At 39.4% G+C, this 17,321-nt stretch overlaps 1 protein-coding gene across 4 annotated transcripts in view; it reads left to right on the top strand.

The window, feature by feature from the left end:
- The window catches only part of LOC124874960 (caskin-2-like), a 92,963-nt gene that overhangs the window by 16,051 nt on the left and 59,591 nt on the right, over nt 1-17,321 (top strand). For all 4 annotated transcript variants that reach the window (XM_047376672.1, XM_047376673.1, XM_047376674.1 and 1 more), the window contains exon 3: nt 15,030-15,081. In XM_047376672.1, coding sequence (XP_047232628.1) covers nt 15,030-15,081 — 52 coding nt within the window. The remainder of the gene's footprint in view (nt 1-15,029; nt 15,082-17,321) is intronic.

Below are 17,321 nucleotides of genomic sequence, written 5' to 3' on the forward strand. Positions count from 1 at the left end.
TATCATATTTTCTACTGACTGGATTGTTGGGTGTGCAACGTACAACTCCTGTGTGGTTCTACTGATGTAACAGTAAGATTAAGGTGTATACATGTCTGCCTATAACTGACAGATTTGTATTGTTTAAACTTTTCATCTCTGATACCAGTTTTAAGAATCAAGATTTTTACCTGATGAACCATAAAGCTGACATGGATGAACCTGGTGGAACCACAACAAACTGGGTCCTGAAAGGACCCAAGTTTGTAGGAGGAAAACTAAATAAAAAAATTATGAAAATACACTCATTAACCGACAATTTTCAATCAAAGAAAGTGTCACCAAAATGTCATTCTGCTATTCTGATTTAATCTGTTACCATTATATTTTGAAGGAATATTTTAATCTGTAAAATCTAATTCATAAGCTAAGTAAGAAGTTGATGGAGGAAACTAAGCTGCTCTGAAAGCAGCTGTTAAATTAAGACATTGTTTCACTGGAAGGGCAACCACAGGCTATTAGTGAAGAACTAAAAGTATAGTATATTGCTTTGAAAAGAAATTTAGAATTGGTCCAAAAGGACCTCAATGAAGATCAGAAATCTGTATCACACAGGAAAAGCTTGATTGATGCATCTCTTTATAGTACAGTGTCAATACACTGCGTCAACAGTTTTAAGTCATTACAAGTGACTACAAATTCTTAAAGACAAATAAATCCTTTCCTTTCCTTTCCTTTCCTTTCCTTTCCTTTCCTTTCCTTTCCTTTCCTTTCCTTTCCTTTCCTTTCCTTTCCTTTCCTTTCCTTTCCTTTCCTTTCCTTTCCTTTCCTTTCCTTTCCTTTCCTTTCCTTTCCTTTCCTTTCCTTTCCTTTGCATTAAGTGTTAGAAGCGGCGACACAGCTAATCTATCTTAAAGCCACGGGGTTTAATGAGATAAAAATACAACTCAGGTTCATGAAGAGTTTACCTCCTTGAAAATCTTTAGTGTATTTGCTGCACTGCTGGTTTGCCACTAGCCAAGGCTTTTCCGTCTCAGTAATAGTTGTTTATTTTTTGGTTGCTTTTCTTTTAATCAAAGACTCAAAAGTTCAGAAAACAGTCACCTCAGTTATTTGTTGTGAGTTCTCTGGCTGTCTAATTTGGCAGTGCGAGTTGATTCCTAAAGAAGCTTTAAAACCAAATGAAAGGATTTACTTCAATCTACAGTTTGCACATTCTAATTTGAAAATGGTGCCAGAGCCTTGAGGCCTTTTCCAGTTATAGTGCTAAGGTCTAATAAATAACTATTGATTAGACATGGGCTAGTTTGTTCTGTGACCTACTCCAGCTAATTAACAGTCATGTGAATATGCAACGTTTTCAGTACCCCGCGTTATGAAATAGTGATTTTTATAAACAATTTTATTAATAAATACCAGCTTGTATATATAAACTATAGAAACTCACACAGCTGTGAGCTTTTAGAAATGTCTCTGGCAATGTGGGAGGGCAGGAGATATTGTGCAGCACTGACATCAGCACAATGCCTAAAATCTCTGTTAAAAGTCTCCATATACCATTCTTTTCTAACTTGTTTTCCTTTTGCTGGCACAGCAAATGCTTCAAATTTAAATGATATATCTCACCTTTTTACACTTATCAGAAACGATTTATTTCAACCTGGAAAGACTCACAAAGAGAAGAAAGGGATGCAATTAGAAACATTTATTAGTGAATGTTTATTTCTTTGGCGCTCGGACCCCAGTGGAAGACGTGAATGCTGAGAATGACATGCACTTGAATGAACATCTTAGGGTTAGATTTAGAGATGTCTTTCCCCTTGGGATCTGATCCTGATGGTGGAGTGGAGGCCTGAGGAGATTTTGAAGGAGTTTGGAAGCCAAATGGTGGAGATGGGGTGGAGGTGGGACAAAGCTCAGCTGAAGAACGGAGGGTTCCATGGATGAAGATCTTTAAAGCAGAGCCTTGAAGGATGATTGGCCGGGGAGAAATGAAGACTTGACGCTTGATTGGTGGAGCAGAGCAGCATGGAGGAGTAATTAGACGAAGCTGAAGGCGATGGTGAGTCTTCCATGTTGAATTTTCATTTAAACTCCATTAGTCTCGATTACATTTTAAAATCTTGCTTCTGTCTGGTCGCACACTCTATACCTCATCCCCTTTTTGACTCATGACCGTTGTTCTTAAACAAGTTAACTAATGTGGGGCCGTGACTACCTTGCTTGGTGATTTGGGGCCCTGACAGGGGTAGGCTAACTTCTACCTCTCTTGTCATTTTGGTCCTTTTACAAAACACATGAAGATGGTAAAAAGGTGTGTTAATCCTGCATTGAGGTGTTTCGTAAAAGGGGCTTATGTTATGTTTGCCATAATGTCATGGTCTCAGTGTTTGTTTTCATATTTAAGGCTCAACTTGCCATCTCAGAAATGTATTTTCAATGCTCCCTGAGTGCCCACACGTGGTCACACATTTAAATGCCGAATTTATCAGAAAGTGGCTCATGCTATTAGTTTGCTTCCAGTTTTTAAGCATCCAGCATCCTGAGGTGAGTGAATCTCCAGCAGTGCAGACAAAGCTTCTGTATGGTTGGGTCGAGGCTGCAATATTTGAGTAGTAGCTGTTTATATAAGGTAGCATGGTCCAGAGATGAATGAAAACAATGACATAGAGGCCCACTTCGCACATGGCCACTTTCACTTTTAGTGCTAGAAACCACATCAACATTGAGGCCGTTTATTATGAGTTATTCCACATCTGTCTTTGTGCTTTCTCTGTTTCTGAAGTTGTTAATGGCTGAGAGGAAAAGGTTAAAGCGAATCCATGAGCTCTTTTTGAAGAATATTTTGATTCTTTGTCTAGAACTGTTTTCAGCATGCTCAGGATCTTCTTTTGAATTTTCATTTCATTAATATTGTCGTGTTTATCGCCTCCTGGCACAACACAGGTATTACAGCATGTCTAATCATGTATACAAATATTTTTTTTAAAACAAATGAAAAATTATCTGATCAATAAATACCCAGAGTAGTGCAGCTGGGATCATAGAGAGTTGCAAAACTTCTCAGGGTCGGATGTCCCAACAAGCTCACCATGAGATCAGACTGCAATGCTCAAAGAAACATTTAGCCTTTTAAACGGTAAAGTTCATGGCAGTACTTTTAGAAAACAAATTGATTAAATATGGGTTGTTTGAGTTGCCAGGGGAAAGTGTCTTCTATCTGAAAAAGAATATAGTAGCATAATCTAAGTTGACAAAATTGCATCTGAACAAGCCACAAAACCTATAGAGCAATGTTTGACCACAATGCACAGAGCCATGTATGAAGAAAACCAAAGACAGCATGTAAGCACAAACAGCTCATGCAGACTGTCAAACATGGTGGTGGAGGACTGATGATTTGGACTTGTGTAGTAGCCCCATGACCTGGACTGCTTATAACTAATAGTACACTACTGCAAGTGTTGGAACCTTAGTATGGACTTTGTTTTTAACACACTACTGCGGCAATCTGACTTAGTTTTTGATAAAAATGATATTAACAAGATAAACTGTCTGTATTTCCCGCTTTATACGATCTAATAATTATTTGTTTCAGATTTGAAATAGGATATACTTGCTTTGTCTTTGGAATAAGTGTTTAAATACATATTACTAAGTGCTGTTGTATTGAATACCCATCATAGTGGCTTGCAAATGTGTATGGTCCTATAACTTATAAATATCAGTAAATGAATATACCCAACAAACTGTTTTCTTCAAAGCCAGTGTTTTTGGATTGCAAAACATTTCAGCACTGAGCCTGAGGTCTCCAAGTTTTCACAAGAGAGAGCATGCGGAAATAAAAGAGGGGCTGTGCAGTGCATTGGGTAAGCAGACTAAACAGATGATTTGGATGGTATGTAAAGTGTTTATTCCCTAAGGTGCAGAGTTTAGATGTGTTATGTAAGACAAGACCTGCAGGTGTATTTATGCTTCTTCTAACTTTCCTCTTTTTCTGGGTAAATAAACAGATGCAAGCCTGGTTCGCACACACACACATACACACACACACACACACACACACACACACACACACACACACACACACACACACACACAAACAAACACACACCTTTACAAAGGGCAGTAACACAGCAGATGATCTGTTTAATTTCTTCTCTGGATCATTTTTAGCTTATATTGAATGTGTCTGACCTAGTTGCCAGCCTCACCATGGGAGATTTCTCTCTATGTTTTAACAATGCAGGAAATTATTAGATGTAGCAACCTGGAAATGTTTGGACTTTGAAGAGGTGGGGGGTTTCTTAAGACCTAATTGCCATGTTTACACAATACAGTGCTGGCCCAATTAATGAAAAGATGATGAAGCTTCCTGTGTAAACATATGCATAAGCCCTAGGGCTTTAACTCTACAGTTTTAAGAAACAATAAAAAGTTTACTTGTCTGTACAGTGTTTGGATACAACACTGATGTCTTTGGTTTTTCCAATTTATGTTCATCACATTTATTGTCTCCCAGTAAAATTAACTGTTTATGACTTTTTATGACTGCCACATAAATACCTTCTTAAAGCGTGATGATGGCTTAACTTGAAGGGATATTTGTCTCTGTGAGCAGAGCACAGATTCAGCTTCAGCAGCATGTAACAGCACTAGAATAAACAGAAAGTATTAGAGCAATACATTGCAGTGTAGAAAAGCCCCTTCACATTGGGTCGCATTACAACCTCAAACTTCAGTGCACTTTATTGTGAATTTTTGTGACCAGCACATCAACATTTCAGCACAAAGTAATGCAAAATTGTTAAGTGTAAAGGAAAATTGTATATGAGTTTCAAAATCTGTCCCGAATACAAATCTGAAAAGTGTGACATGCGTTTTTATTTACTATCTAATACTTTGTAGAACCACCTTTCAGTGGAATTACAGCTGTAAATCCTTTGGGGCATGTCTCCACTAGCAGAAATTATATATAGAGTAATGTGAATATCCATTGTCAGGTATTGCCACAGATTCTCATTTGGATTTGGATCTGGTCATTGACTAGGACATTTTAATTAAGGAATATGCTTTAATTGGAACTATTAAATTAGGTTGATGTCATGCTCAACCACCTCTCAAGTCACAAGTCTTTTGCAACCTCTTGCAGGTTTTCTTCTAGGAGTGCCCTGGATTTAGCTCCGTCCATTTCGTCATCTACTTTGACTTGCTACAATGTCCCTGCTGAAGAAAAGCATCCCACAGTATGATGCTGCTACCACCATTCACTGTGGGGAGTTGTGTGTTCAAGGTGCTCACAGATGTAGTGATTGGCATGTAGACTAAAAGGTTTAATTTTGGTTTCATCTGTCTAGAGCACCTTCTTCCCATGTTTTAGATAAACTTTAAACAAGATTTCCCATGGATTTCTTTCAATAATGGCACTCTTCTTGTCACTCTTTAATAAAGGCCAGATTTGTGAAGGGAACAAATAATACTTATCCTGTTATCACATTCTCACTCCTCAGGTACAATGACTGGACTAAAGTAGAATTAAAAAGTAGCCAAAGCCACATCAAATCTTCAAAGCAAACAGAACAAAAAAAAAAAAAAAAAGAAAAACGATTGTCATAGACCTCTTTGAAAAAAAACAAAAAAACAAGTGTGTGGCTACTCGAAAACTAAATAAGCTGAAGGCTTTCGCAACAGTTATTGTATTTTTTGCGCCTGAATGGGGTTGTTTTAAGCCCGAAATGACTCCTAGGTTCATTTTAAGGAGGAAACAGTGGTAACTGCAGGCCAAGCTTACAGGCCAAACTGAGAACAAGATGATGACTTCTTGGTGAGATTTCCTATCCCTGCGTAATCACATTGTTTTAAACTCCTGAACACCCTCCTAAATGGATTTGGAGATCACCTGCCCAAGGACATTAACACAGCAAGGGTGCTCCTGTTACTTTAAAGTTAGTTACCTGCCCCATCATAGTCATAGACCTGAAACCTATCTTACTGTAGCTCTTTGTGACTTATATGTGGTATATGATTTGTCATGGACTTTGTTGTGTGTTGCATCCAGAAACAAGTCCAGACTGTTTTGGGACAGCTGGGGTAAATTCAAGCCCATGCTCTGCCTCGGTGGTTTGGTCTGAGAAACTCTGTTTACACTCTCAGCAATCAGTGCAGCAAGATAAATGTGTTCCACAGATAAGTGTTTCCCTTGATGAGGCCCCTACCTAACCACAAAGCTTTTATTGCCAGAGATGGATGTTGACCTGTAATTACCTCTTTTCTCACTCGTATGTATTTAGGTCCTTCCCCGGGCAATTTTGGTCTTGCTGTTTACCTTCTTCTCATTGCTTTGTGGGGGATTGACCCCACCTTTAACAGCAAGTGCATTTATTTATTTATTTGTTAATTAGGCGTTGGTATGGGTAAAAATTGGTTTGCATTTCCTGTTGAAAAAAGATATATTTTCAAGCATGGAAAAAAAAGAAAGTCCAAGTTTGCTATGTCTTTTGCTTAAGTTATATCCGTTTGGCACTTATAGTATATGGAGATATTGACTGGCAAGCTTCTGTGGAAGAAACCCAAGTTTTTTTTCTCATAGTCATTTCACATTTCTTCCTGAATTTCACTTTCAAAAGGCTAGAGTTAGGAGTCAAAATTAACAGTAACACTTTCACATTTTCCCTTACATGAAAACACCAGCGATTCATTCTCATCTCACAATCTTTCAGTTCAGACTATAAAGATATAGATTTGCATTGTGATTAATAAAGAATGAAGCTGCAGAAAACCTATTTGATGTGTAAGGGCATTGCAGCATTATCTTTTAGGTTTGTTGGGATATTTGCTTGTGATTACTGAAACCTTTTAATTGTGAAAAGAAGAAAACAGGGAATTCATAGCTTACCCAAAAATATTTCCAAAATCTCATCTTCTCTTATTCACATGAAGCAAATTGCCAGTATCATCTTGTCTCGTGAGCTGTGTGTATAATCACACCCCTACTTTATAGTAATGAACTCTGCACTGAATTTAAACCTATCTCATGCAAGCGTAGTGTGTAAAAAGATTGGCTTTACATGCTGCTCTCTGTGTTTTCAGTTAATTTAAGCATTCACATCTTTGTTTTTGTAGATGATCAAAAAAGTTTCAGAACAACCATGCAAACCAAAGCAACAAAGACCTCATCCAGCAGCATGTCCTGCCGAATGGGACAAAAAGACGAGCAAACCATGATTTCTTTGTTGTCTTTTGTTTTTTTCTATGGACTGCCCTGCTGGTGTTCCTATGCTGAAGAGCTTCAGAGCCTTCTGGAAGTGTGTCTCATCTTGAAGCATGTGTGTCTCTTTTTTTTTTTTGTTCTATTCTCTTGTTTGGGATCTGACGTGTCCCCCCCCCCACACACACACAAAAAAAAAAACAACCAAACAACCTGTTCCTTAATCTCACCTCAACGGAGTGGATGGATTCATGTTTACCTCTCCATGACATTTCCTCCTCCCTGCCTCTTTACTCAATTCATATTTGCACCGCATAAACATCAAAGCCTCCGTCTGTCTTGTCTGCCGAGCTTAACTCCTTTCAGAAAGGTTCTAATGAGGCTGTTTTCTTTTGGTGTGGTTGTTGCAAATAAAATAGAAATATAGAAGTTCTTTACACTGACAACTAAAGCCCCAAGTGTTGAATAATTTATCATCCATGGACAGTGGGGTTCTACAGAGAGCAAACCTCGTTTCCCTGTCTGTCCAAGAAAATCACAAAACCTGAGATTTACTGCTCCAGCTCTTCAGGGTGTTGCTAATTTATCGGCACCCGACTTAAGGAGGAGGTTCTCCCTCTTTCTGTGAGGATGCATAGAAACATGGGACATGTAGGATAGCATGGTGGGCACGCTATGCGAAGAATGTTGGGCTCATGTTGGAACTAGAAATCCTGAAAGGCCCTGTTCTTTCCATGCGTCTGAGGCAGCTCAGACCCCATTTTGGCGAGGATCCCAACGCCCAGCCCCATCTATATCTGTCTCTTTATCAATGTGCCTTTTTGTGCCTTCGAGCTCTTGTTTTCAGAAATATGAGTCACGAGCAGCATGAGCTCAACAAAAGGCCTGCTCCTGAACGTCACTGGACTTCTGTAAAACAACCAATGCAAACGCTAAGCTTGACTACACCCATTCTGTACACACTGATGTCTACATTTCATACAGGATTGGATGTATAGCACTGATGGTCTTCGTTGGAACTGATTTCTGAACATCTAAACTAAGAATGTTAATCCTCTGACTCCTATTTAAATAGTAGATAAGAAGGGAATTATGGACTAATTAGTCTTATATAGTTGTAAATGTTAGGATAGTATGAAATATGAATGATGGACCTCATTTCTTAGAGAAACTGGTTAGGGAAATAAATGTTTTGTCTTTTGAGATGTTATGCACTTTAATTTATGGTTTCATAAGACACACAGAAAATACAGAGGCCCTTGAAATCTGACTATTTTTCCTTTGCTGACTTCTCCAAGCTGAATCATATCATCAATAAACCAGAAAGGAGATAACAGAATATTGGATCATGACTTCAGTGGGAACGGAATCAGAAATTCTCTAATTTCTTCACGTTCTAATATTCTTCTCATGTGTTCTATGTAGTTAGATTTTTCTCCTCCACTGTTTTACCACAGTAAGACTTTCCTTTTTAAATATTTACTTCTGAATAAATTATCTTTTTTTGGTTTCCCAGAGGTTTTATTCACATTTTTGTGTTTTATTACAGCGTTGGTCTCAGTTTCATTGTTTGACAAGGGTTCCTTCCCTCTTATGGATAATAAAATTTAAATCTGGGATTATGGGGTAGGTGATATTGGTTAAGAAAGTCAACAGATTAAAAACAAACAAACAGTAGGACCTCCAAACCTGTATAAGTTCAATATAGCAGTTGCTTGGCAAATAAAAATTGCATTCAAAGCAGTGCAACCCATGTTTACCAGTGTGTATTGTAAATATTTTACTACAGTTTACAGATGTATCTTTAATGCATTCTGTTACTGTCATTATTATGAATTTATCACAATTTCTTACATGGAAGCACATCTCTTAAAGAAAATTAACTAATAGAGCCAAAGTGCCAGTCTAATTACATTTTAATCAGTCAGTCATTTTCTACCGCTTATTCCATAGTGGGTCACGGGGGAGCTGGTGCCTATCTCCAGCAGTCTATGGGCAAGAGGCGGGGTACACCCTGGACAGGTCGCCAGTCCATCACAGGGCAACACACAAACAAGCATGCACACACTCATTCATACACATAAGGGCAATTTAGAGAGACCAATTAACCTAACAGGCATGTCTATGGACTGTGGGAGGAAACCGGAGTACCCGGTGAGAACCCACGCATGCACGGGGAGAACATGCAAACTCCATGTAGAAAGACCCCCGGATGGGAATCGAACCCAGGACCTTGCTGCAAGGCAACAGTGCTACCAACTGCACCACATTTTAATCAGTTTCCCAATTTCAACAACTTGTGTCAAAGACAAGTAAAATATGTTGGTGTATATATATATATATATATGTATATATATATATATATATATATATATATAAGCACACTGTGTCCCAACTGTTTTGCCTAGCCTAAATTATTTTCCTATAAGAAATATATGAAATATATGACACAAAAAATAAGAGAAATATATGACACAAAAAATAAGAGAAATATATGACACAAAAAATAAGAGAAATATATGACACAAAAGGTGCACTCTTGCTAAATGATACGTATGTAATAGTAGGAAAAACTTATATCACGATTATTGTGTGCAAATGAATCACAGTTAGTCTGCTGTTAAAGTGTTTCCTATACTCTATGTATACTGGCCAAAAATTGAGGCTATGAAGGAGATTTGAAAGGATTTCAAGTATTACCATGTCATTACCATGTGTCTTGTTTCTGATGCACTCCTATTGTGTAAAGTATGTGTAGACAGAGATCAATTGGGAGATGTTCACAGTGCTCGGCTGAGTCAAAACTGGGTGTAGTTCTTTTCGTGGCGTCCACATCCTGTTTGATTTTTTTTCCTCATATTAAAGGCTCAAGTCATGGAAGATAATTTTTCATGCTCTTTGAGTCAGAACATTTTGTTGTAAAATTAATCAGAATTTCGGAAACCTTTGAATTTCAGTTTCATTTTCAACCATTCCACATCTCTGCATTGGCGTTGCATGAGATTAGGTCAGTGCTGATATATATAAGTCAGAGTTGCCTGTTTCTGTAGCAGTGGTACATATCTGCCATGCACATGTGTGAGAGCTGCAGCAGAATTTGAGATGGAATTTTTAAACATGTCAAAGGAATCTGGGACAGGGTATCTTATGTGGTGATCAAATGAATGGTAGAGTGGTAAATGCATATGATGGCGATGTGGGAGCATTCTTTTCCTATGTCATCTTGTCTTCAAATGCCATTGAAACAAAAGGCCGATGTGCAATAGTGTGACAGGAGCATTATCAGCGGAATTTCAGGATAAATGCAAAAATAGTTTTCCTTTTTTTCACTAAGACCAACAGACAGAATGTCCTCTGCATTACATTATGTCAGTCCAGGACAAATCACAGTCTTTCAGCCTTAACACGTACCCTACATTTATCCGTTGTTACAACTGGAGAGGAAACTGTGCAGTTTTTATTAGCATTGAAATAAGCTAATTCAAGTTCAAGGTGCTTTATTAAAAGTGTTAAGGCTCTTATTGTAAAGTTGCCTTCTTCTTTAGCACATAGGATTACCATAGTATTGACTAAAAACATAGACCATGTTACATAAATGTTAAGTTATGAATCAGAAGAAAAAAGAGGCAAGCAAAACTGATGCATCTATGCAAGAGCTTTATATTGTTGTAGCTTCTGAGTCATCCATGACATGACCATTCCAATTGCTTATATAGAAGGAAACTAGACTTCTACTTGAGGAGTTTCACCTCATATCCAAAAGGCTTCCTTAGTTCTGAACATGGTTTGGAAGTATCAGATATAATGTGTAGTCAGAACAATCAAATAGGGCTGGGACTGTGTCAAGCAAGTGTTCAAATTACAGAAACCGTCTTTGTTTACACTTTGGATGCACAAAGAATTTTTGTGTTGCTTTTTTACTTTCTTAATTAGAATCACAATCTCCCATATCCCTAAGAAAGCTGTTATTATTCATTTCTACAGGCTCTCAGAATATTTCTTCTTTTAAACCACTCTGTTTTAAGATTCTTATTTACTCATTACACTGTGCCTTGTTCATAACATCCTTTGGAACATGTTTACTGTTTAGGCCTGACAAACATTTTTTCTAAAAATATATTTACAACATAGCTTCCTAATAATCTTAAAAACTCTCTGAGTCAAAATGAGGAGAACAAAACTCTCCAAACATTATATACTGCAGAATATAGTGGAGTGGATAACAATTCACTCAATGATCAAAGTGATTTGATTCATTCATAAATTCAACATTTATGTGTTTATTTCTTTTTGTCATTTATATTAATTCATGTTTATTTTTAATGGGGTTAGTATTTTGATGTATCAATTTTCAGAATAATTAAAAGCAGCTAATAATAGTTTTTGCTAAATTGTGTTAAATGAGGCTCAATTACAAACTGTACAGGCCCGAATTCCTAACATGCTACTATGCAGTGTTTTAGGCAGACTTGTTGCCATGCATTTGATAAGGATATATTTGTTTATGTGTATTGTAGTGACTTAAGCATTGACTTGGACTTTGGAAAAATGACTTGTGAACATTTCTGATGCCATATCAGTTCAACTGGAGAACAGTTGGTTACTGACGTTCGGTGATAAGGTTAACTAACTGACAGTGTCATCTGATGAATTACAGCAGCTGGCAAGTTTCTTTTTCGTTAATTATTCAGTAGCATTGTGGTGTTTAGGGTCTACTTAAAATGAACTCTAAGGCAACTGGCCTTTTACAAACATGCTTTGATAATTGTAACATAACAAACACATAACATAAACATAACTAAAAAACATTCAAACATAGGCTAGATTATTTTTGGATTTTAAGATTTTCATGTTTTTGTCAACGTGGAACCAGTTACCTATTTCAGCCTGGAACAGGTTTAAGATCCACAAGTTCCTCCTAAGATATAAATTTGTGTTTACAATACAACAACCAACTGGCTCTGTTTTAAATAATCTGTACATTAAAAAAACTCTTTATGTCATCTCTACTTTAATATATCCATTTATATGATGGAGTTATATAATGGAGTTGACATTTTAAACTGAGCTGGTCCAGCTCTATACCCTCTACAGGGTACTTGAGGGTTTATGGGAGTTTGCCCAACCAGTCCACATGTGTTTTGTGGACCTGGAGAAGGCATTCGACTGTTTCCCTCGTGGTACGCTGTGGGGAGTGCTCCAGGAGTATGGAATCGGGGGCCCTTTATTAGGGGCCATCTGGTCTCTGTACAAGCGAGCAGGTGTTTGGTTCGCATTACCAGCACTAAGTCGGACCTGTCCCTGGTGCATGTTGGACTCTGGGAGGGCTGCCCTTTGTCATCCAAGGGCCAGAGGGGGTCTGGTTTGGGGACCAGTGGACTTCGTCTCTTCTTTTTGCAGATGACGTGGTCCTGCTGGCCCTCTCTAGCCAAGACCTACAGAATGCACTGGGGCGGTTCGCAGCCAGGTGTGAAGCGGCTGGGATGAAGATCAGCTCCTCCAAGTCCGAGGCCATGGTTCTCGACCGAAAAAGGGTGGCTTGTCCTCTTCAGGTTGGAGGGGAGTTCCTTCATCAAGTGGAGGAGTTCAAGTATCTCGGGGTCTTGTTCACGAGTGAGGGAAGAATAGAGTGGGAGATCAACAGACGGATCGGTGCGGCTGCCGCAGTAATGGGGGCGCTGTGCCGGTCCGTTGTGGTGAAGAGAGAGCTGAGCCGAAAAGCGAAGCTCTCGATTTAACAGTCGGTCTACGTTCCTACCCTCACCTATGGCCATGAACTTTGGGTCATGACCGAAAGAACGAGATCCCGGATACAAGCGGCTGAAATGAGCTTACTCCGTAGGGTGGCAGGGCGCTTCCTTAGAGATAGGGTGAGGAGCTCAGCCATCCGGGAGGGGCTCGGAGTAGAGCTGCTGCTCCTCCACATTGAGAGGAGCCAGTTGAGGTGGCTTGGGCATCTATATTGGATGCCTCCTGGACGCCTTCCTTGGGAGGTGTTCCAGGCACGTCCCACCGGGAGGAGGCCCAGGGACGGCCCAGAACTCGCTGGAGGGGCTATGTCTCTCGGCTGGCCTGGGATTGCCTTGGGCTCCACCCAGAGGAGCTGGAGGAGGTGTTTGGGGAGAGGGACGTCTGGGCGTCTCTGCTGAGTCTGCTGCCCCCGTGACCCGGTCCCAGATAAAGCGGAAGACGACGAGTAGGAGAACATTTTAAACTGGCCTTAACATCTTATCAGAAAGATCATCATGTTAGTAATGAGTTTAATCAGCTTTGCTAGCTTTTTTAAAACAAAAGTCTCTGTGTGTAGATCTAGGGATTGAAGATCTTAACCTTACCAAGAGATTTCACAAACGTTTCCAAACGTTTTCAAATCCAGCATGTTCCGTAACAGAGGTTGAAAGCTCAAAAGGATTTAATATACTCTTTCTTTTCTTCCTGTGTTGTTTTCATTGCTTGGAATAAGATTGGATTTTTCTGTTTCTGACTGGCCAGTTAGCGGTCAGGGCCTTTTATGCTTAAATCATCCAATTCTGGTTTTATTATAAAGGAAGTCAATGTCTCCAAACTTCCACTGTCTAGCTCTATCTCTTCTTCCTCTCTCTCTCTGTCTGTGCTGTGCAAACACACACTCCTGTGTGGTATTCCGCACCTCCGTGGGAGAAAACAATGGGGGTAATTTGCAGCTATGAATGGAGCTGTATCTAGAGCGCTTAGCAGTTTGGTTCTTGTGTAGGCCTCACTGAACAGTCAGGCCTTTGGAGTGGACATCAGCTGTAGGACGTAAGAGGATATTTAGCTGGGTGAGAGGAGAGGTTTCAGTTGTTGTTTGAGACAGGAGAAGGATAAGATAAAAAAAGACTTAGAAAGATGTTTATTATTTTAAGCTCGAAAGTCTAAAATGTTTACCAATGAGGCTTTTAAAGGTTGAGAAGAGTTGGGCAAGTAGCCATGTTTGATTTAAGGTAATACTTAAAGAGCAGAGGATTAGGCATGTAAAAAAAGGAAGTTTATGTTTTGCAAGTAAAGATCTATTTTTGATACCTTGGATTAAGCAAATTATACAACAGTGCTTACACTGTACACACTGAGCAGCATTGTAGCCATATTGTTGAGGATAGGACACTGGAAGTACTATTTGTAGACATTGTGAAGAGTTTGACAAAGAGTTAAGATGGTAAACAGTTTTAGTTGTCACTTCGATCTTGGCTGCTGTGGCAACAGATGCAACAGCAGGAATAGTGGCACTCTGGGGTAGCCGCTGAACAAATGAAGACATGGGACAAATAGCAGCGTGTCACTTTCAAGGTGAGTGGAAAATAAATGTGTTCAGTCATGCTGAGTGACATATACTGTGATGCCGTGGAAAGAAAAAAATGTGCATGCTTTCCCCTGGCATCCCTTTTTGTTTTTATGGTTGTCAATTCGAATTCCAAAGATCCATGAGATGCTAACATTGTAAATGAAGTGGAAACATACATTTATGCGAGGAAGAGTCATTTGTTTATAAATCATTTGGCTGCCACAAGGGTGTCAGAAGTGCTGAGAAAGGGAAAGGCTGAGCCACAGAGGGTGAGGAAAGCTCTCCATCCTGTCAGGGCTGTCACGATAAGAAGTGATGATGAGGGTGGAACTGTAGGAAAAACACACACACACGCACACACGCACACACACACACATACACACACACACACACACACACACACACACACACACACACACACACACACACACACACGGCTGAAAGGATTTCTGGTGGGCTCAGGTGAAAAAACAAACTTTGTACCAAAACACTTATTGTCGTTTTCTGCACCCCCTCCCCCACCCCGTCTTTGTCATTTTTCAGAGTTGCTGGGCTCCAACAAGAGGCTCAACATCAATTACCAGGACTCAGACGGGTAAGAGGAGTGCCTGTGCAGAGTGCATGAAGTTGAGACAGTTCAATTTGATTTGTAGATTGGGCAGAAAAAATACTATTCTACATGTGACTGCCTGCTGTTTGTTTGCAGTCTTCACTCTGTGACTCACAAAGTGCACACAAGTACGGACATATATTGTTGCTCAGAGTGATCATTGTAACTCTAAGGCAGGAGATTACTGGGAACTGAATGTGTAGCTCATCACATTTGTCAAATATTTGGATGTGACTAAGGGTGTACTCACACCTGCCAAGTTTGGTTAGTTTTAAAAGGACTAGAGTTCAATTTCTCCCCTTGGTCCAGACCTTTTGTGCAGGTCTGGACCATCACATGAACCCTGCTCTGGACCAAATAACCAGTCCATGACCCACTTTTTGAGTTGGTCTCGGTCGACTTCGAAAAGGACTCTGATGTGGTTTGCTTCTGGTCTCAATATAAACCAGCCTCGGTCTGACCCAACTTCAGGGAACATGCACCTTTTCAAATTTAACAGGCCGATGTAGCGAATGTTATGAATAGTGAATGCATTAAAGTCATACCTGATCTGCCATCTTTAGCAACGCTGTCATCGATGCATTCCAAAATTAGAAATAGAACGTTGTGAAACCTGTGTTGAATGAGCTCACACTCAAAACAAGGTTTTTGCAGCTGTAATAACTGCACAAATATGCAGAACAGAAATGCAGCAAACAGTACTTCTATAATAGTTTTCCTCTATTTCTGGGTCTGTGCCCTGTCCCGCCCTAGTCATTTCTGTCCAATGGGAACAATGATTGTCACATGGGTGGCTTTTTTTTTACAGTATAGTTTATGATGGGTCCAGCTATGGATTACAACATTTAAAGGCCAGTTTGATCTTTACTGGAACTTTCAAAATAAATCACTGTAACCTACTCCTAACTCAGCCAGGAACAGGAGGACACAGCGAACTTCCCATGAGGTCACTGTTTGATTAAAAACCCCGCGTTCCAACAAACAGATCTCTTTCCATGCGGATTCCAGATGGCAACCAGACAGGAGAGGCACGCAAACATGAATCTTCAACTTGGATCCAAAAGTAACTACGATCACATGCAGCAAAGTTAAGGAATGATTTGCTGTTCGAATATCCGGCATTCATTCATATAAAGAGTGTGATAAAACAAGCGTGACTTGACTTTTCTTCTGAGGCCTCCAGAAGCAGCCCTAATCAAAGTGGATTTCCCCAACATCCTGGAAAAGAAGGCTGGGACCGCATCGCACGCCTTCCTGAGTGCATGTCCATGTAGTGAGAGCTACCCCGTCGCATCGCGGCCACTCAAGGAGCTAACTGTGCCATTGGCGTACGGTTTAGCCAGGCCAGCTAAAAGCCCTTCCACACAGCTACGGAGGTTGGCTGCAAGTTAGCCTTTGCAGCCCTTTGTTTACCCACACGTGGATGTTTTCCTCAACGCCCAGGACAACTTCTCCTCAGCAGGGTTCACGTAAGAGGTAGTGTTTGGGCAGAGAAGATTAGTTTAGAGTTAAATAATCAAAATGTTTGTTTATTGACGTTCATTTTTGTTTTTTTTTTGAGAAACTCAGCTACAGTAAGTGCTAGCAGACCAGCACTCAGCTAAGGATGTGTTCTGTGTTGTATTTTTAAAGTTAAGACAAACTTCATTTAAAGGGTGGTTTTTAAACATAGATCATCCATAATGCGCCATATTAGTGGTATTTTAAAGGTACATGTTTGATTCTGGTAACAACTATAGGCTTTTTTGTTAGCTCCAACCGCTAACGGCTCAGAACACGTGCTCGCCCACCTTATGAGCCACCTACAGATCATTTACCCAGAAAGGTTGTTAGTTTCCAATCTAGGAAATAATATTTTCCTAAATATTATTTTCCTAAATGTGCTAACTAACTAAACACCACTAAAGATAATTTACCCAGAAAGGTTGTTAGTCCTCATTCAAAATAATATTTCCTTAAATATTATTTTAACATTTCCTTAATAATATTTCCTCAAATAGTATTATACTAGAGCCAGCTATCTTAACACCGTTGAGAGTTAGTCATCCAGAAGGTTGGTTTTATTCAGCAAATCATCTTCAAATGTTATTTTATTAAAATAATGTTTGAGGGTATACCAATTATTGCCTAAGTTGGTTCCAAGACTAACTTAACTTCATTTCCAGAGTCTTCAAGATAATCCTTGGTTCTCAGACATAAATAATATTGAATGGCAATGTTGCATC

This window comes from Girardinichthys multiradiatus, chromosome 10, assembly GCF_021462225.1.
Source record: "Girardinichthys multiradiatus isolate DD_20200921_A chromosome 10, DD_fGirMul_XY1, whole genome shotgun sequence".
Classification (NCBI taxonomy): Eukaryota; Metazoa; Chordata; class Actinopteri; order Cyprinodontiformes; family Goodeidae; genus Girardinichthys; species Girardinichthys multiradiatus.